The 20,909-nt window shown below is 45.7% G+C and overlaps 1 protein-coding gene across 1 annotated transcript in view; it reads left to right on the plus strand.

The window, feature by feature from the left end:
- Window positions 1-20,909, plus strand: part of ESF1 (ESF1 nucleolar pre-rRNA processing protein homolog) — an 84,464-nt gene that overhangs the window by 55,058 nt on the left and 8,497 nt on the right. The window contains exons 11-13 of the mRNA XM_033939799.1: window positions 4,034-4,130; window positions 8,702-8,790; window positions 12,421-12,567. Coding sequence (XP_033795690.1) covers window positions 4,034-4,130; window positions 8,702-8,790; window positions 12,421-12,567 — 333 coding nt within the window. The remainder of the gene's footprint in view (window positions 1-4,033; window positions 4,131-8,701; window positions 8,791-12,420; window positions 12,568-20,909) is intronic.

Here is a 20,909-nt window from a genome sequence, read left to right on the forward strand (position 1 = left end):
ATCTTTCTGAACGTAAGGTCCCTCTGTTCCAGCAACAAATTTCCAGCCTCCTCCAACTCAGGAAATTTATGGTTCGCTCCATCTACGACTTATTTGAGCTGACCTCTCGCGCCTCTGCCATGGCGGTGGCCATGCGCCGTTTGGCATGGCTGAGAGTCTCTGACCTAGACATTAACCACCAGGACCGCCTGGCTAACGCACCTTGTCTGGGCGATGAACTCTTCGGAGAGTCCCTGGACTCAACAACCCAGAAACTCTCAGCACATGAGACCAGGTGGGACACTGATCAAACCTAAAAAGAAGACTCCACCTGCTCGTCCCTACAGACAACAGTCTTCTTACCAACGTAGGTTCTCGGCCAGACCTCTCAATCCGCCTCAACAACAGTCTCGCCGTCCTCGCCACCAACATCAGACTCAGGCTCGCCCACAGACTCAACCTGCCAAACCTCCTCCTTCATCTAAGCCGTCTCAGCCCTTTTGACTCTTTTCTCCAGAGCATAGCCATTCTCCCACCATCGCTGCCTCTCCCTCAACCTATCGGAGGACGTCTTCAGCTTTTCCTCAGCCGTTGGGAGGTCATCACTTCGGACCAGTGGGTCCTCAACATCATTCGCCACGGCTACTCTCTCAACTTCCAGACTCTTCCACCAGACCATCCTCCCGTAGAGTCTGCTTTTCACTCCTCCCAAACCACCCTCCTCCTGAGGGAGGTCCAATCCCTCCTTCTCCTCAATGCCATCGAAGAGGTACCTCCGGACCAAAGGGGTCAGGGATTCTACTCCCGCTACTTCCTGGTCCCCAAAAAAAAACAGGAGACCTTCGTCCCATCCTCGATCTCAGGGACCTCAACAAGTGTCTAGTCAAAGAGAAGTTCAGAATGCTCTCCCTAGCCACGCTTTACCCTCTTCTCTCCCACCACGACTGGTTATGCTCCCTAGACCTCAAGGAGGCCTACACTCACATTCCAATCCATCCGTCTTCACGTCGCTACCTACGGTTCCAGATACAGCACCATCACTATCAGTACAAAGTGCTACCCTTTGGCCTCGCATCATCGTCCAGAGTGTTCACCAAGTGCCTTATTGTGGTGGCGGCCTTCCTCAGGTCTCACGACCTTCAGGTGTTCCCCTACTTGGACGATTGGCTGGTGAAAGCACCTACGTCTCCGCTTGTACTTCAAGCCACTCATCACACCATCTCGTTCCTCCATCTCTTGGGTTTCGAGATCAACTACCCCAAGTCGCATCTGCTTCCCACACAGCGACTTCAGTTCATTGGAGCAGTTCTCGACACCACTCTAATGAGGGCATTTCTCCCCTCCGACCGCCATCGAACTCTGCTCCACCTCTGCCGTCAGGTGCTCCTTCATCACTCCATTCCAGCTCGGCAGATGATGATCTCCTGGGCCACATGGCCTCGACGGTCCATGTACTTCCTCTGGCGCGACTCCACCTCAGGACACCTCAGTGGACTCTAGCCAACCAATGGTCACAGACCACCAATCCTCTTTCTCATCCCATCTCTGTGACATCGTCTCTTCGGCAATCTCTTCAATGGTGGTTGAACTCCTCCAATCTGTCCAGGGGTCTACTCTTTCATCTACCCTCTCACTCCATGATCATAACCACAGATGCCTCCCCCTATGCATGGGGCGCTCACCTGGGAGATCTTCGCACCCAGGGAATCTGGACCCCTCAGGAGCGTCAACATCACATCAACTTCCTCGAACTCAGGGCCATGTTCTATGCTCTCAAGGCCTTCCAGCACCTTCTCTACCCTCAGGTTCTTCTCCTGTGCACAGACAACCAAGTCGCCATGTACTACATAAACAAGCAAGGCGGCACCGGATCTCCCCTCCTCTGTCAGGAGGCCATCCGCATCTGGACCTGGGCCACGGCCCACAGTCTCTTCCTCAAGGCTGTCTATATCCAGGGTGAACAGAACTCCCTGGCCGACAATCTCAGCCGCATCCTTCAACCTCACGAGTGGACCCTGGATCCTCCCACACTCCACTCCATCTTTGCTCTCTGGGGCACTCCTCAGGTGGACCTCTTTGCAGCTCCTCACAACCATCAGCTGCCCCAGTTCTGTTCCAGACTCTTCTCTCCTCATCGTCTGGCTCCGGATGCATTCCTGCTCGACTGGACGGATCGGTTCCTCTATGCCTTTCCTCCCCTACCTCTGATGTTGCGGACGCTCTTCAAACTCCGCAGGGACAGAGCCACCATGATCCTCATCGCCCCTCGGTGGCCTCGCCAACACTGGTTCTCCCTCCTGCTTCAGCTCAACTCCAGGGAGCCCATTCCTCTTCCTGTGTTTCCTACTCTACTTACATAGCAGCATCAGTCTCTACTACATCCCAATCTGTCCTCGCTCCACCTGACAGCTTGGTTTCTCTCGGGCTGACCTCTCCAGAGAATCTGTCTCAGCCTGTCCGTCGTATTTTGGATGCTTCCAGGAAACCGGCCACCCTCCAATGTTACCATCAGAAGTGGACCCGGTTCTCCTCTTGGTGTCTCCTTCATCATCACAATCCCACCTCACTGGCGGTGGAAACTGTACTGGACTATTTGCTCTCTCTCTCCGACGCTGGCCTCAAGTCGACCTCAATCAGAGTCCACCTCAGTGCCATCACTGCGTTTCATGAGCCTATCCTCAGAAAACCTCTTACGGCTCATCCCCTGGTTTCCCGGTTCATGAGAGGCCTCTTCAATGTCAAACCACCTCTGAAGCCTCCTCCAGTCGTCTGGGACCTGAATGTTGTTCTATCAGCCCTCATGAAACCTCCATTTGAGCCTCTTGCCACAACTTCACTCAAATTTCTTACGTGGAAGGTACTTTTCCTCATTGCCATCACCTCTGCCAGGAGGGTTAGTGAGCTGCATGCACTGGTTGCCGACCCACCTTTCACTGTTTTTCACCATGACAAGGTGGTTCTGCGTACCCATCATAAATTTCTGCCTAAGGTGGTCTCAGACTTCCACCTCAACCAGTCCATTGTATTGCCTGTTTTCTTCCCTAAGCCCCATTCCCATCCTGGGGAACAGGCGTTACACTCGCTGGATTGTAAGCGTGCCCTTGCATACTACCTTGATCGTACCAGGGCTCACCGCTCGTCTCCTCAGCTCTTTCTGACCTTCGATCCTAACCGTCTAGGTCGTCCTGTCTCTAAACGGACGCTTTCCAACTGGCTTGCTGCCTGCATTGCGTTCTGTTATGCTCGGGCCGGTCTCTCACTGGAAGGTGCTGTCACGGCCCACAGGGTCAGAGCTATGGCTGCTTCTGTGGCTTTCCTCCGCTCCACACCTATCGAGGAAATCTGCAAGGCTGCCACTTGGTCCTCAGTTCACACGTTCACTACTCACTACTGTCTGGATGCCTTCTCCAGACGGGATGGACTCTTCGGCCAATCTGTGTTACAAAATTTATTTTCCTAATGGCCAACCATCCCTCCTCCCTCTCTGTTAGCTTGGAGGTCACCCATACGTTAAGAATATGCTGCCTGCTTGTCCTGGGATAAAGCACAGTTACTTACCGTAACAGGTGTTATCCAGGACAGCAGGCAGATATTCTTACGTCCCACCCTCCTCCCCGGGTTGGCTTCTTAGCTGGCTTATCTTAACTGGGGACCACGCACTCCTCCGTCGGGCGGGAAGGCACTCGCGCATGCGCGGTGCGGCCAACTAGAACTTTCTAGTTAAAAAGGTCCGTACCGGGGCTCCGTCGGTGACGTCACCCATATGTTAAGAATATCTGCCTGCTGTCCCTGGATAACACCTGTTACGGTAAGTAACTGTGCTTTGCCGCAGTTGTGATAAGATCTTAAAGTGAACTATGGGTTACAGTATTTGGTTTATGTAATGAGCAGAGAGCATTGCAGTCCACTTGTAATTTATTTGTAGCAACTTGGCAACAGGCCAAACCGAGTGTCAACAGATTGGTCCTAGCTCGCGAGCCGTAATTTGCCTGCCCCTAATGTAAACCATTTATATTAGTATGGGTTGATTGAACTGCACTATTTTCTCTCGTAGGCTAAGCAAGAAGAAGGACCAAGTGAAGACAGCGACGAGTTTCCAACTGATGTGAATTTTAATGATCCTTACTTTTCTGAAGAACTTGGAAAACCAGGTAATATGATTAGCTAGTCAAATTGCATTGGTATTCTTTTACAATTTAAATGTTTTAGAACAATTTTGTGATTTAGCCTCCTGCTCTTGAAAATTAGAACCATGAAGGTAGATAAAGTCTATATGGCCTAACCAGTGTGCCCATCTATGCCATCTACAATCCCTTCCTCTCCCTTAGAGATCTAATATACTTGTCCCAAGCTTTCTTGAATTCAGATACAGTTTTTGTCACCACCACCTCCACTAGGATGCGTTCCATGAATTCACAACCCTTTCTGTGAAGAAGTATTTCTTCAGGTTACTTTTGAGTCTTCCCCCTTGCACCTTCATACAGTGTTCTCTCCTTCCAGAGCTTTCCTTCTGTGCAATTTGCACATTCTTTAGCACTCTCCAGACCAGTAGAGGTTAATCTTTACGAATGGGTATATATCCAATCATGACCAGCAGGTGGAGACTGAAAACAAAACTGTGGGACAGTATATAATATACTCCCTTCTCTATTTACATCAGTCTTCTTTCAGTCTCCAGCAGGTGTTGAGTGATCTGTACCCATCTCCCTTGGTAGGGCTGTTGGAATTTGATTAGGGGGTTTCTAGTCCCTGTTTTTGGCCGGACGGAGCTTGGGCGGGCCCTGTTTGGGGGTCCGTCCGACCTCGGGGGTGTCAAACCCGGCGGGTCTCGAGCAGGGTCCCTCCCCCCACTTCCTCCACCTCCCCACATTTTTTTAGAGGAGCCTCAGCAGTAAGCCTTGCCCCCTAAATCAAGCAAGGCATATTGCTTCGAGATCCTGTGGAGTCTGTTCTGTAAAAAAAAAAAATCCTGAGGTAGTGCCGGTCTGCAGGGTTGCTTCCCTGTCAGTTTAATGGTTTTTACTGTATTTTTTCATCTAACCGGCACTTTGTTTCTAGCTAGGTCGCGTATGGAGCAATTGTGCCCTTCTCCGGGGGAGTGGGACACAATTAGGTCCAGCCGCGAGGCACTCGCGGCCGGACTGAATTCAGTAGTTTGGGCCGGTGAAGTGGTGGAGCTCCGTCGGCAGCGTCTGCAGGCGCCCAGAGCTCCCCGCCGATGGTGCCTCGCGAGTCGGCTGGGAGCAGTGGGGAAGCCCGGTCTTCTCCAACCGCCCACGGAGGGATTCCCTCTCAGCTGATTTTTTGACAGCTGATGCCGTCTTGCCTGTTTTAGCGGCTGGGACTGTTCAGGCTTCTCAGCTGCTACAGGCCATGGAGGGAGCATTTTTGGCGGGAACTTCGCCATTTTCTCTGTCTGGCCTCTCCATTTTGTCTGCAACCTCAGGGGCAGGTTTCAGCAAGGACCCCTGCTGGGGCAGGGAGTCCCTGGGGACCCCCAGGGGTTTTTTGCCCCCAATTTAATTTCTTTGTGCAGATAATTGGGGGTCCCACGTGCACCTGGGGGGTTTCGGGGGTGGTTTCCCTCCGCGCCCTCTATGGCTTTGCCTCCCTCTTTTCGTTTGGCGTCCCCTCTTCCTCCTCCCTCATCTAAGTGCCCGCGGGGGGCCTTGGATTGCAAATTGGTGGTCGGAGGAGCGTGTTGGCATGATTGAGGACCTGGCCGCTTTGGCGGGCTTCCAGGATCCTCTGGAGGGGACCCCCCCCCGGGGGCAGCGGGGCGGCGGGTTTCCCGTCTTCCAGAGCAGATGCGTCCGTGGTGCGCTTTTTATTCAGAGGGATGAGTTTTTAGACCTGATGCAGCAGGTCTCCTTGGTGCTGCATTTTTGAAGTTGCGCCACCGGAGATCCCGCGTATGGGGGCCCCTCTGCTTCAGGGGGGTCTGTCCTGTTTCCCGCTCTTTTCCTGTGCGTCAGGATTTTCGGGATTTTTTGCTGGCGCAGTGGCCTACGGGCGCCGTTTCGTTTGGTGTGCACCTTGGCTCATGGGTATCCCATCCCGGAGGGGGATAGGGCTACCTTAATTTTGCCAATGGGGGACGCGGTGGTCTCGGCACTTACTAAGCGGCATACCGTGCCTGTTATGGACGGTTCTGCTCTTAGGGTCTCTGAGGAGCGTACGTTAGAGACACTTCTAAGTATAATTTTGATGTCTTTGCCTTGGGGGTATTTGTGTGGGGCTGGTGGCTCGCACCGTGTTTCGGTGGTCTGAGCGTGTCCTGGATCGTGAGTCTGATGACTGGTCCTTAGTGGATCAGGAGGTGGTGAAGATTGAGATGACTGCCTCGTTCCTCTCGGTTGTTCTTTGTGACTTGGTGCAGCTAAGTCTGGGACTTTTGGTGGCCGCACGCTGTACCTTGTGGCTTCGCGCTTGGTCGGCGGTTGCCGCGTCCAGAACTGAACTTCCCAAAAATTTCCCTTTCGTGGGTTGTTTTTGTTTGGAGAGGACTTAGATCCGGTGGTTCAGACTCTGACGGACTCTGAGGTGCCCCGTCTGCCTGAGGACCGTGCCCGCCCGGCGTCTCGGGTTGGCATTGCCCAGGTGCGTCTGCGGGAATTTTGCAAGTTTCGCCTGGGGCATGGGACTGCTTCTTTCCAGGCTTTCGGTTTTTCCCCGGGGTCGGTTGGCTTAGCGCATGCAGTCCTTTCAGGGGGCCCGTCGGGGGGCTGGGAGTTCACCCCGGTTCCCCTACTGCCCGTCCTGCGCGATGGCTCTTTGCCGGCGCCCCCTTTGGTTCCCGTGGGTGCTCGGCTTCGCAACTTGTTTCCCAAGTGGGCCGAGATCACGTACGATCAGTGGGTCCTGGTGGTGGTGCGGGACGGTTATGTACTTGAATTTTGCCCGCTCTCTGCCGGATCATATCTAGCCTCTCCATGTCAGGTGGCATGGGAGACGCTAGCCTTTCGCCAGACCCTTCAGCGCTTGCTAGATCTCAAAGCAGTTGTCCAGTGTCCCTTCAGGAGTGCGGTATCGGCTGGTACGCGATTTCCTTTGTGAAGAAGTATTTCTTCAGGTTACTTTTGAGTCTTCCCCCTTGCACCTTCATACAGTGGTCTCTCCTTCCAGAGCTTTCCTTCTGTGCAATTTGCACATTTTCATTTATGCCACGGAGGTATTTAAACTGCTCTATATCATATCTCCTCTCTCCTGCCTTTCTTCCAAAATATACATGTTCAGATATTTAAGTCTGTTCCCATTGGTTTTATGACAAAGACCACTGAGGGCAGGATCCACAAAACTCTGACACCACAGTAGCAAACACGATGGTGGGAGCAATTTTCTTTCTTTTTTTTTTTTTTTTTACTGGTGATGCTCAGCACAGTAGTATGCAAAATATATGCATGCTATTTGTGCAGAATATCACCAGTAAAAAGGGGAGAAACTGTGCCTAGCCCTTGATCAGAAGAGCAATCGCTATCACAGCTCCTCCTCCTGCCTGCCTCCCCCCCAAAAAAAAAAGTAGCCCCTGATCTCCCTATCTTCCAGCTCAGCTGATCAGGGATTATCCTACCCTGATCAGCTGAACCAGCAAGCAGGGAAAGCAGAGGCTGTTTTTTTTTCCAATAGGCTCAGCTTTGTGTTGTATGAGCATATGTGCATCTGTTGTATGAGCTTAACAGCTGCACTTATATAAAAAAAAAGAATAAAAAACAATTGCCCAAGCACATGAAACACCCCCTGATGCTGTGAATGACCCCCCTTCTCCCAATGCCAGGACCTCACCTCACCACACCACCACCCCAACACCCTAGAACTTAAAAAATAAAAAAAAATCACTACCTCCTGCCACAGGGTCAAGCCCCACCCATGCCAGTAACTCCCAGCCCCCACCCCCCTGTACCTTAAAATTGAAGTTCAGCAGGAGGGACACCCACTTTCTCCTGCCAGCAGGTCTACCTCTTCAAAATTGCGGGCCTTCCCCTTCCCAGTGCATCCTGGGATGGACTGGGAGGGGCCTAAGGCCCTAATTGACTCCTATTTGATTTTTTTACACTATTTGAATATCCTAACTTCATTAGTTGGCAGAGTTTGGTAGTATTTTAAAAGAAGATTGTCTGACTCCTGAGCATATATTGGTATAATCTTTCACCCTCCCACCAATTACTTTTGATCCATTCGTGTTTCAATTAGATTCATGTTACAAATACTAGAGCACCCAGTGATCCCAGCTTCTGTTTTTTATGTCCCCCTGATGCTTCTGACAATTAAAATACATTCATGTTTTAATTTCATCGAGGGAAATAAGTCAGCTCACTAAATATCTCAAGGTCAAGATTAATGTTAAAGCACATTGTTATGTTATAGAGTCTTTTTTTTGCCATTGGTTGATATCTAACATTTGTAAAGGAACTTGCCATTGGTTAGCACCTGTAGTCACCAGCTTACTCTGTGTCTTGTTTAATTTCCTATATACAGATAAACTGTTCCTGGTGTTTAATAGTATACTTAGTACACAGACATTCATGTGTCAAATGTAAGAATCATGAAAATATCTATAGCAAAATAGACATCTAGATGTCATGAACAATTATCATGTATCTTTATTTCATACATGATATATATTTCTGCTGTTTTTTTAAACTTTATTAACAACCTAAATGTTCATTTGTAAATTTGCCCAGCTCCTTTATGATTGAATTTTATGACTGCTTGCTTGTACTAGATTTAAAACACAGATCAAAGAAGAACCTAAAAGAAGAGAAGGGAATATTGAGCTCAGAAGAAGAAGAGGCTGACCAAGAAAGACACAAGGTAAAGCTAAAGATTTATTAATATTACCTTCATGGTTTACTACTAATGATTGAGACATTTCCCAATGTTAAGGGCTGGAGTAAAAGATCTGAACCATAAAAATATATGTCTTCAATTGTCATGGTTTCTAAAAACGGGATATTAATGGCTAAATTGTGTCCATTCTTCTTACCAACTAAAGTACTTCTACTTTGAGGATTGTAAGGTGAACATATGTGGTATTGTTGCGGTGCATGATTCATTACGCTCATGCAATAAGGTACATTAAAAGCATATGTAATGATGTTCTCTTGGTGGTGTGCAGTTGGCCCCAGAGGATTCACAAAAGATAGAGAAGAAAAACATAATGTAATGTGATTATAGCAGGTTTCCAGGTCTTGCCGAGTCTGTGTAGAAAGAACCGACGTTTCAGTAGGTTCTTTCTACACAGACGCGGCAAGACCCAGAAACTTGCTATAATCATGATGCCAGCTGTGGAAGCCTAAGAAAACATAAGGTAAGGTGAAATGCCCTAATGCCTTGGTTGATTGACTCACAAAACTCCACAAAACTTCCAAAAACTTTGCTATAAAGCTAGATCCAAATGAGGGATACTGTTATATAAAAACACCTTTATCAAATATATCCCCAGAAAGTGAAGCATATACAGGGTACTAAACAAAGAAGAAAAATATCAAAAATAAGTAGCAAAGCTCGTTTTCTTGTCTCAAAGCCTTGTAGCAAGTAGATTACTTCTCTTCCTCTGTTCCTTTTCTCAGGTCCCGTTCCCCCCACCCCTCCCTTATTATTTCTTCCAGGGTCCCAGAGACTTCTGTCTAGATTCCTGAAAAAAAAAACCAAACACACACACACACACAGAAAAACACTTTCAAGAAATTGCAATACTTTCTCAGCACATTAGACAAGTATGTTTTTAAAAGTGTTTTTTATTGTAACACATAGACAAATGTACAATTACCATTGTGAAAAAGCAGTGCGAATCAACTAGCAATAGAACTTCAACATCCCTGTCTTTCCTATGTTACAGTTCATATTTCTCCCCAGCCTCTGATCCCTGACAATTTTTTTCTTTTTCTCACCTTCCAATCCCCCCACCCAACAGGCATCTCTCATTCTTCTACCCTGCCCAGGTTGAGGAGTTGCAAACGACAGGACCCATAAGGAACCTGTTACACATTGGTATTGGGTCTAATCAGGGCAAATACCAAGCAAAAGTGATGCTGCAGACCTTGGCACAGTATTGTCAACAGCTGCTGGGCAAGAATGTCACTATAAAGAGACACCTACGGTTATATCCATGTGATATATGAGGAGTTGGAGGACTTTACTTTTTGAGAGATTGCAGATTAAGATAGTACAACAAAATCAGTATTAAGGAATGGAAGAAACCTAATACAAACACTAAATTTAAATCTCTCCTTCAAAATACTCTAAATAACCACGGTGATCACTCTCTCATAGCAGAGAAGGAAAAAAGCCTTAAATATTGGACTTCAATACATTTTGATTGTTTAATGATTCCTGTGATATCCAGAAATTATGATTCTACTTTTTTTGTTTCAGATCATGGAGTGCTAGCAACAATGACTCTACCACACACACATCACAGGCATAAAAAACCTTCAGTTCTCCTTATAAAATATTGTGATACCCTTATATCTAATCTATATGTTTTTGCAATCTAACCTTCCCCCCTTCCCCCCCCCCCAAAAAAAAAAAAGTTTTTTGTTTTTTAATACATAACACAGCCCCCTACAGTGGCCAGCATTTCATGGTCTATAACCACGTCATCAGGGTATTTGGCACTCTATCTAGGGAAAAAATTAATATAATGGAATCAGAATAATGGGCTTAAAGGAGAATATGATAAAACTGTTATACTCACAGATATACAAGCTCGTCCTTCTTCCTTGCTCTTTAGTTCAATATGGTGTTTCAGGAAATTGGAATACTGGGCATCCAAGTGGCAGATAAAATTTAATGTGGATAAATACAAAGTGATGCACATTAGGAAGAATAACCCAAATCACAGATGCTAGGGTCCACCTTGGGGAATTTGTGCACAAGAAAAAGATCTGAGTGTCATTGTAGACAATACGATTAAATCTTCCGCTCAATGTGTGGTGGCGGCCTAAAAAGCAAACAAGATGCTAGGAATTATTAAAAAAAGGGATGGTTAACAAGACTAAGAATGTTATAATGCCTTTGTATCACTCCATGGTGCAATCTCACCTGGAGTATTGTGTTCAATTCTGGTCTCCTTATCTTAAGAAAGATATAGCAGCACTAGAAAAGGTTCAAAGAAGAATGACCAAGATGATAAAGGGGGTGGAGCTCCTCTCGTATGAGGAAAGACTAAAAAGCGTAGGACTCTTCAGCTTGGAAAAGAGATGGCTGAGGGGAGATATGATTGAAGTCTACAAAATCCTGAGTGGAATAAAACCGGGTACAAGTGGATCAATTTTTCACTCCATCAAAAATTACAAAGACTATGGGACATTCAAAGAAGCTACAGGGAAATACTTTCAAAAACCAATAGAAGGAAATATTTTTTCACTTAGCATAGTTAAGCTAGTTAGAATAGTTGCCAGAGATTGTGGTAAGAACGGATGGCGTAGCTGGTTTTAAGAAAGGTTTGGACAATTTCCTGGAGGAAAAGTCCATAGTCTGTTACTGAGACAGACATGGGAGGAGCCACTGCTGCCCTGGATAGGTAGCATGGAATGTTTCTACTCTGAGTTTTTCAGGTACTAGTGACCTGTATTGGCCACTGCAGGTTACTGGCCTAGATGGACCAATGGTCTGACCCAGTAAGGCTATTCTTTTGTTCTCATAATGTCAGAGCTTGAATTAGATTTCTGTTTGTAGCAGATTTTTTCCTTAACGTGTTCTTTATGTCCCATACACTGCATACAAGTTTAGTCTTCCATTATCTGCTTATAGGAAGTTGTAGATATCTTTAATACAACAGATGTCATTTTTCCTTAATTTGACCATATAAATATGTATTTCTGATTTATTGATCTTATTCAACTTGCCGATCAAGGTCAGTCATTAATATGTTTTGTAAAACAGAACAATTGTGTGGAATTAGAGCCATTATCTTAATTCAGATAGATATCATGTTTTCATTTAAAAAAAGGAATGCAATGTTAAAATATAAATAACAGCTGTTGTGTACTATAGTATATAAATATGTATAGTTCAATCACACAACCACACATTTGGCATATGCAGACAGCTTTATCAGAGGCAAATAGCTGGATGAAAGTAGATAATTGAAGATGCATTAACTTACACAGTGATTCTAAAACCTGGTCCTGTATGCAACCCAGACAGTCACGTTTTCAGGTTATCCACAATGAATATCCATGAGAGAGATTTGTTTGCGCTGCTTCCACTTACTAGCTGTGGTGCCTCCAGGACCAGGTTTGGATATCACTGCACTTGTAAGTTCCTGCACATTTAGAATACAGTGCAAGAAGCTATACGTTTACTGTAGAGACATTAATTCAGAATTCACCAAAAGAAAAACTGATGCATTCCATGACCCTTACAAAACAATACTATTCCTAGTAGTGAATTTTTTTGTATTTTGTGCCATTAACACGTGCTTTTCTGCTTTTGCAGGCTGAAATGGCTTTGCTTATGATGGATGATGAAGAAGATGGCCGAAGACATTTCAACTATGAGAAAATAGTTGAGCAGCAAAACCTAAGCAAGAAGAAGAAGAAGCAGCTGATGAAAAAGCAAGAGTTGTTGGAGGATGACTTCCAGGTAATAATTTTGATCATCAGTGCTCTTTCTTCATTTTAAGGCAGGAGAGTTCATCATAAATGATTAATATTCTCCAAAGACAAGCAGAGCTTAAAACCTCGCTTATGGGTGATGTGACCAACCAAGCCCAGCACAGAAAGCTTGCTTGTTCCCATCTGACAACTGTTGTGTGGGACCTCCTAAGTCTAATCTTATCTATAGAGCCATTCAGACTTCTTTTTTTGTCGCAGTTGCTTTAGGGGGCTCATTCTGTATAGTACGCCAGTCTCGGTGGCCACCTACGAAGTGGCTGAGCATCGTGTACCGGCTTCCTAAACAGAATCGCATCTGTCCTAATGTTTAAAAGCCTAACCACAGATTCTCTAACCGATGGTCCTGGTGTTACCGTTTGCATGGTTGCTATTAAAGATTAGTTTGGCTTAAAGACCAGGTCTTCTCTGCTCTTTTATTGGATTGGCTTGTTCCTGTGCAAAGTTTGATACTTCTCTCATTTTGGATACCCATTTTTTTGTGCCTGCAATGCCTGCAATCTGACAATGATCCCTTTCATTGTATCCTCTGTTTACAGATGTCAAAAAGAGGGATTCATCATGGAGAAAAGCAATTTTTGAACTTGATCTATCTCTCAAAAATTCTGGAGAAAATTATTTTCCATGAACTCACTCAATTTTTTGAAGATACGCTGGTTTCGCATCCATGTCAATTTGGATTTATACTGGTTTTAGTACTGAAACAGTAACTGCTTTGCTAAGTGGCATACATGCTACATTTGTCTGACATAATGATGTTTTGGTAGTTTTTCTTGATCTTAGTCTAATCTAACCTTCCATTTGTGCATCACACATACCTATACAGGCTCAAGGTGATAGATCAAGGAGGAAGGGGGTATGGAGAAATAAGAGAGGGGACCCAGAAGTAGGGGGAGTTATACAGAAACTAAGACAGTTAGTTGTCAAAGAGGTGAGTCTTCAGGTTTTTTCTGAATGTAGTGTAGTTGTCTCTGTCCTGATAACTTCTGGTAGGTCTTTCCAGGTTTTTACACCCAGATAAGTTAGCATAGAGTGGAAAATTTGCTTATAGTGGAGGTTTTTTGTGGATGGTAGATTTAGTTGGATTCTGTTAAGGATTCTTTTTGATGTTGACCAAACATTAGAGAACAATTGGATGAGAGGGGCTGCTGAGCTTCTGTGTAGGATCTGGTGTAGGATACAAAACGATTTGAAAATTATTCAGGATAATATTGGGAGCCAATGTAATTGCCTGATGAAGGTTGTGATTGAGTCAAATTTCTTTAATTTGTAGATTAGTCTAACTGCTGTGTTCTGGATGAGTTGTAGTTTTTGGATGAGAGAGGTGTTGGATGCCAAGGTAGGCAGAGTTGCAATAGTCCAGTTGAGATAGGACCATCATCTGAACGATCAGAGCAAAGTGGTGTGGGTGGAAGTATGATCTTGTGAGTCGCAGTTCACGCATAGTGTAGATCAGGGGTGCCCAATAGGTCGATCGCGATCTACCGGTAGATTGCCAGGGCAAAGTGAGTCGATCAGACTCACTTTGCCTTGGCGATCTACCAGGCCGATCAGCCTTCCTCTCCCCGACGTCAATTCTGCCGTCGGAGAGGAAGTTCGGGCCAGTTCGCTGCCTGGCTGGGTGGAACTTCCTCTCCGACGGCAGAATTGACGTCGGGGAGAGGAATGCTGGTCGGCCCGCAGGGAAGCAGAGAGAGCTTGGTGCTGTGGCGACTTTGGGGCCTGTTACCCGATGGCGGCGGCGGCTTGGGGGCCTGTACCCTGATGGAGGTAGCAGTGGCTTGGTGGAGGGTAGGGAGAAAGAAAGAAAGGGGGCAGGCAGGGAGACAAAAGGAAAGAAGGGAAACAGAAAAAAAGAAAGGGGGCATGAAGAGAGAAAAAAAAGAAAGGGAGGCAGGGAGAAAGAAAGGGCAGGGAGAGGAAGAAAAAGTTGGGGGAGGGAATGAGGTCTGGAGGAGAGGAAGCATAAAGGCTGAAAGAAGGGAAGAAAGATTGGATGCACAATCAGAAGAAAAAAGTGCAACCAGAGACTCATGAAATCGCCAAACAGGGTAGGAAAAATGATTTTATTTTCAATTTAGTGATCAAAATGTGTCTGAATTTATATCTGCTGTCTATATTTTGCACTATGGCCCCCCTTTTACTAAACCACAATAGCGGTTTTTTGCGCAGGGAGCCTACGAGTGTCGAGAGAAGCGCAGGGCATTCAGCGCAGCTCCCTGCGCTAAAAATTGCTATTGTGGTTTAGTAAAAAGGGAGGGGGGTATATTTGTCTAATTTTGTATGGTTGTTACTGAGGTGACAGTGCATAGAGTCATCTGCCTTGACCTCTTTGAAAAAAACCCGGAATAGGAATGATAATTAACATTTTCTCAGTGTACAGTGTGCTTTGTGTTTTTTTTAATTTTATTGTTGGTAGATCATTTTGACTTGGTCATTTTAAAAGTAGCTCGCAAGCCCAAAAAGTGTGGGCACCCCTGGTGTAGATGGTCTTTTTCCAAAGGTTAGATATTTGTAGTTCCATTGTGAGAGTGTCATCTAAGATGCAGCCTAGTACCTTGGTGGATTTTTTCCATTATGAGAGTAATGCCTGATGGAAGAGTGAGGTTAGGTTTGACATTCTGTTGTGCAATGCGGAAACTAATGGCTTTGGTCTTAGTGGCGTTCAGGTTAGAAACATAGAAACATAGAAATAGACGGCAGATAAGGGCCCACGGCCCATCTAGTCTGCCCACCTTAATGTCCCTCCCCTACCTTTGCCCTGTGAATAGATCCCATGTGCCGATCCCATTTGGCCTTAAAATCAGGCACGCTGCTGGCCTCAATCACCTGTAGTGGAAGACTATTCCAGCGATCAACCACTCTTTAAGTGAAAAACAATTTCCTGGTGTCACCTCGTAGTTTCCCGCCCCTGATTTTCAACGGATGCCCTCTTGTTGTCGTGGGACCCTTGAAAAAGAAGATATCTTCCTCCGCCTCGATGCGGCCCATAAGATACTTGAACGTCTCGATCATGTCCCCCCTCTCTCTGCGCTCCTCGAGCGAGTATAGCTGTAATTTGTCAAGCCGTTTTTCGTATGGTAGATCCTTGAGTCCCGAGACCATCCGGGTGGCCATTCTTTGCACCGACTCCAGTCTCAGCACATCCTTGCGATAATGCGGCCTCCAGAATTGCACACAGTATTCCAGGTGGGGCCTCACCATGGATCTATACAATGGCATAATGACTTCCGCCTTACGACTGACGAAACCCCTTCGTATGCAGCCCATGATTTGTCTTGCCTTGGACGAAGCCTGCTCCACTTGATTGGCAGACTTCATGTCCTCACTGACGATTACCCCCAAGTCTCGTTCTGCTACCGTTTTTGCTAGGATCTCGCCATTAAGGGTATAAGACTTGCATGGATTCTGGCTGCCCAGGTGCATAACTTTGCATTTTTTGGCATTGAAGTTGAGTTGCCATGTCCTAGACCATCGCTCCAGTAGGAGTAGGTCGTGCATCATGTTGTCGGGCACTGAATCTTCGTCTGTTGTGCATTTGCCCACTACATTACTCAGTTTGGCGTCATCGGCGAATAATGTTATTTTACCTCGAAGCCCTTCTGCCAAGTCTCTTATAAAGATGTTGAATAGGATTGGGCCCAAGACTGAGCCCTGTGGTACTCCACTAATCACCTCCGTCATTTCGGAGGGGGTGCCGTTCACCACCACCCTTTGGAGCCTACCTCCAAGCCAGCTCCCAACCCATTTCGTCAATGTGTCACCTAATCCTATAGAACTAATCTTGCTCAGTAACCTGCGGTGTGGTACGCTATCGAATGCTTTGCTAAAGTCCAAGTACACGATGTCCAGGGACTCCCCAATATCCAGCTTCCCCGTTACCCAGTCAAAAAAGCTGATCAGGTTGGATTGGCAGGATCTCCCCTTAGTAAATCCATGTTGTCGGGGATCCCGTAGATTCTCCTCATCCAGGATCTTATCTAATTGGTGTTTGATTAGAGTTTCCATTAGTTTGCTCACTATCGATGTTAGACTCACTGGTCTGTAGTTTGCTGTCTCCATCTTTGAGCCTTTCTTGTGGAGTGGAATGACGTTAGCCGTCCTCCAGTCCAACGGGACGCTGCCTATACTAAGGGAGAGGTTGAAGAGCGCGGACAGGTTCAGCTTGTTGTTCGTTGCCCAGGTTTGAATTTTATCTATATTGTTTGAGATTTTTTTCGGTAATATTAGGATGGTTATTAGTTATGGGAATGAGGAGGAGAATGTCATCAGCATAAGATAGTACAGTTTTGTCTTCCATTTTGATGTGTCACAGCGAGCTCATGAATAAATTGAATAGGATTGGGGATAATGGGAAGCCTTGTGGATGCCACAGAATGCCTTCCAAGGTTTGGAGTATGATTCTTGCCTTTTGACTACATATTCACAATTTTGTAGGAAATCAGCAAACCAATTCAGTACAGTTCCTGTTATACCGATTTCCGAGAGTTTGGTTAGGAATATTGGTGGTCCACTGAGTCGAAGGCTGCAGAGATATCAAATTGAAGTCATATTGCCTGATGACCCAAACTTAGCAGCTGTTTGATTTTAGTGATTAGGGTGATGAGGAGGAGCTCGGTGCTGTGCTTTTTTCGGAAGCCATATTAGGAGTATGAAGACAGGAGTGTTGCTCTATGTAAGAGGTTAACTGCTTGCTGACATGGGACTCGAGGATTTTAGTGAGGATCGGAATGCCAGCAATCAGTCTGTAATTAGATGCTATGGAGAGGTCTGCTTGGGCTGTTTTCGGTATAGGGGTTAAGGCTATTTTTCCCATTTCTTTGGGTAGGTGCCCTTGGTTCAAGGAATTATTTAACAGGTTGATGAGCCAGTTGATGATATGATGCGGAGCTGCTGAAAGAAGGTATGGTGGACGGTTGTCCAGGGGGCTGCTTCGTAAGGCTAGCTTTGATATTAGCTTATAGGTGCCGGGGATGAATAGGTTAGTGAATGAGAACCAGATCTGGAGAATGGCCTGCGAGGTTTGCTACAGCCGGCTGCGAACCTCAGCAGGCCGCTTTGAACAGGAGCGGCAGCGGTTGGTGCGGGAGGGGGGGAGTCAGCGACGTGCAGGCTGCTTTGAACAGGAGCGGCAGTGGCAGCAGAGCCATGAGCCCGCCAGCCGCCACCAGCGCCGCTCCGTGTCACCCGATGCGCCAAACTGGCGCATGCGCCTCAAGCTGGCCACGGACAGACACGGCACATGTCAGGTCCCCACATCCTCCTAAGTGCACATGCGCACTTAGAGGATTATTATTATAGATGGTCTAAGCATGTAGATTGAACAAAACCACCTACTAAATGAAACAATTTCAGAGAGAAACACTATTATGATGATCTAAAACCAGACACCAGAGACACATTTTACAATATACACTGCATCAATCAAAGACCCACCAGAGAAGGGTCAACACTGGATCTGATATTCACAAATGGAGAAAGTGTGTCTAATGTCAGAACAGTTGCCCACTTGGGCAGCAGTGATCATCACACATTATGGTTTGCTATAAAGGTTACAGGTGGAGTCAAGACACACCAAAATCAACATTCTGGATTTCAAGCATACTGACTCAGTAAGATAGGCTCCATCACCGGCATCAGCTGACTTGCAACTTCCTGCAGCCGTCGCGTATGCCGGGACTCCTGCCTTCGCATATCTGCCGGATGCGCGAAGGCAGGAGTCCCGGCATATGTGATGGGAACAGGAAGTTGCAAGTCAGCTGATGCCGGCAGCGGAGCCTCTCTTCCTGCCCAGTGTGCGAGATCGTGTACGGATCGCAGCTGCAAAATACAGGTATTGCTGAACAGGGGAGGAGAGGGAGGAAGGAAAGGAGAAGGGGTGCTGCTGGACAAGGGGAGCAGGAAAGGGAGAAGAGGTACTGCTGGAAAGACGGGGAGGAAGAAGGGGTACTGCTGGACAAGGGGAGCAGGGAAGGGAGAAGGTACTGCTGGACAGGGGGAAGGTAAAAGAAAGGGACAACAGATGCTGCTGGACCTGGCAGAAAGGGAGAGAAAGGAAAGGTGCTACACATTGGAGGGGAGAGTGAGATAGTGCATGGGGAGAGAGCATGTTGGATTGGGGGGGTGGGAAGAAGGGATGCCACTGAGGGAAGAGGCAAGGACAGAGAGAAAGTATGCAGGAGGCAGAAAGTGTTGGACTCATAGAGAAGGTGAAATGGATGGGGAGGACAGAAAGGAGGGAAGGAGAAATACTGGGGAAGGGGGAGAGGGCAGAGAGTGAAAAGTTGGATTTATGGAGGGAGAGAGAGAGATGTTGTATGGTTGAGGGAAGGAGGACCAGAGGAAAAGCATGCAGGAGGAAGAGAGAAAAAATGTTGGAGTGGTGGAAAGGAGGGAGAAATGTTTGGACTGGGATGGGGACCAGGAAGGGAAGGGAGATGAACTGCAGAGGGCAGAAAGGAGGAAGGGAAAGAGAAATGTTACACTGGGGGGAAGGAGAGAGATGCCAGACCATGGAAATAGGGAGGGAAAGAGAGATAGATAGGAAGGGAAGATAAGACATGGAAATGTAGATTTTGAGAAGAAAGCTGAAAAACTGAATGTTAAGTTAATGCCAAAGATGGAAGAATATGAAGACGGAGAGAAAAACAGTCAATGGATAAGAAGGCCCTGGAAACATAGGTAAAAGCACAGAAACATAAAGTCACCTGACAACAAAGGTAGGGAAAATGATTTTATTTTCAATATAGTGATTGAAATGTGTCGGTTCTGAGAAAGGAAAGATGTTAAACTTTAACTGTGAGGGCTGCAGAAAAAAATAGGGTACTTGGAGGGTTGCAGAAAAAAATAGTTAATGTCTTATTAAAGAAATGACAATTTTGCATGAGTTAAAACTCATAGTTTATAAATTTTTCCTTTAACAGTTAAAGGAAAGATTTATAAACTATAAAGAGTTTTACCTCATGCAAAATTGTCATTAACTATTTTTTCTGCGGCCCTCCAAAATGTGGCCCTGCAAAGGATTTGAGTTTGAGACCACTGGTCTTGTATGCCCCCTCTCATCCATACAATTCATATTACTTATGGCTTGAAAGGGATTTATGGAGCAAGAGAGAGACCTTAAGGTGGCAAAACAATGTGACAATTTGGTGGCCAGAACCAGAAAGATGCTTGGCTGCATAGAGAGGGGCATAGCCAGCAGAAAGGAGGTGTTAGTGCCTAATAAAAGTCATTGGTGAAGCCTTGTTTGTTCAATTTTGGAAGTATTATCTAACTAAAGATGTAAAAAAGACATGAAGCAGTTCAAAGAAGAATGACCAAAATAGTGTGAGGTCTATGCCAGAAGATATGAGAAGAAACGTCAAGACCTGACTATGTAACCAAATACAATAAGATATGTGAGCAATTTATCACTTATTCCAATTCACAAATCAACAAATCAAACTATATGGCTGAACTCCAAGATTCAAATTGGCGGATTTAAGGTTATCTGGAAGCATTGGATGATGCAGGAATACGTGTATTAGAAGATGTTATTTCTAATGGTAAACTGCTTGAGTTTTCACAGTTGCAACCTAAATATGGCCTCAATAAATCACAAAGTTTTAGATGGATGCAACTGAAGCAGGCCATTCGGGTGGGGTTCTCTGAATGGAAAAATCTTAGTGATAAGTACAGTTTGCCTTTCTTATGTTTTCAGGTAGACTTCCTAGGACACCAGGCTGCACAGTGGTAGAAATTAATATCTGGATTTATGAATAAAAAAACAAAAACTGGTCTTCAGGACATTTGGAGCATTGAGATTAAGCATCAAATTACTGCATCTCAATGGCCATGAATTTGGTCTTGGAGGATGAGATGTACAGTGTCTGCATCTATGAGACAAACTTGGTATTTTCTGTTACATAGAGCATTCTGGACCCCGGTGCATTTACAAAAATTAGATTGCTCTGAGTCTAATAGATGTTGGCACTGTCATCTTGAAGCTGGTACATTGGATCATTTATTGTATTTTTGTCCTCTAATACATAATTTTTGGAAATCTATTTGGAGTCAAATTAATAATTTACTTGAGAATCCGGTAGCGCTTTCATATGATACGATATTATTTGGTACATCAATGAGGAAAAAGAGTCAACTATCCTCTAAAAACAATAAACTTTTACTTATAATGACAGGAGTTGCTATTCAACAAATTACAAAAAACTGGAAAAATTATGATAGATTAAATTATAATTTCTTGTGGAATTCATTGTGTCATATTTTTAAAATGGAGAGGATATTATCCATTCAGCAGGGACGTTATAAAAAATT

Source organism: Geotrypetes seraphini, chromosome 3 (genome assembly GCF_902459505.1).
Source record: "Geotrypetes seraphini chromosome 3, aGeoSer1.1, whole genome shotgun sequence".
Taxonomy (NCBI): Eukaryota; Metazoa; Chordata; class Amphibia; order Gymnophiona; family Dermophiidae; genus Geotrypetes; species Geotrypetes seraphini.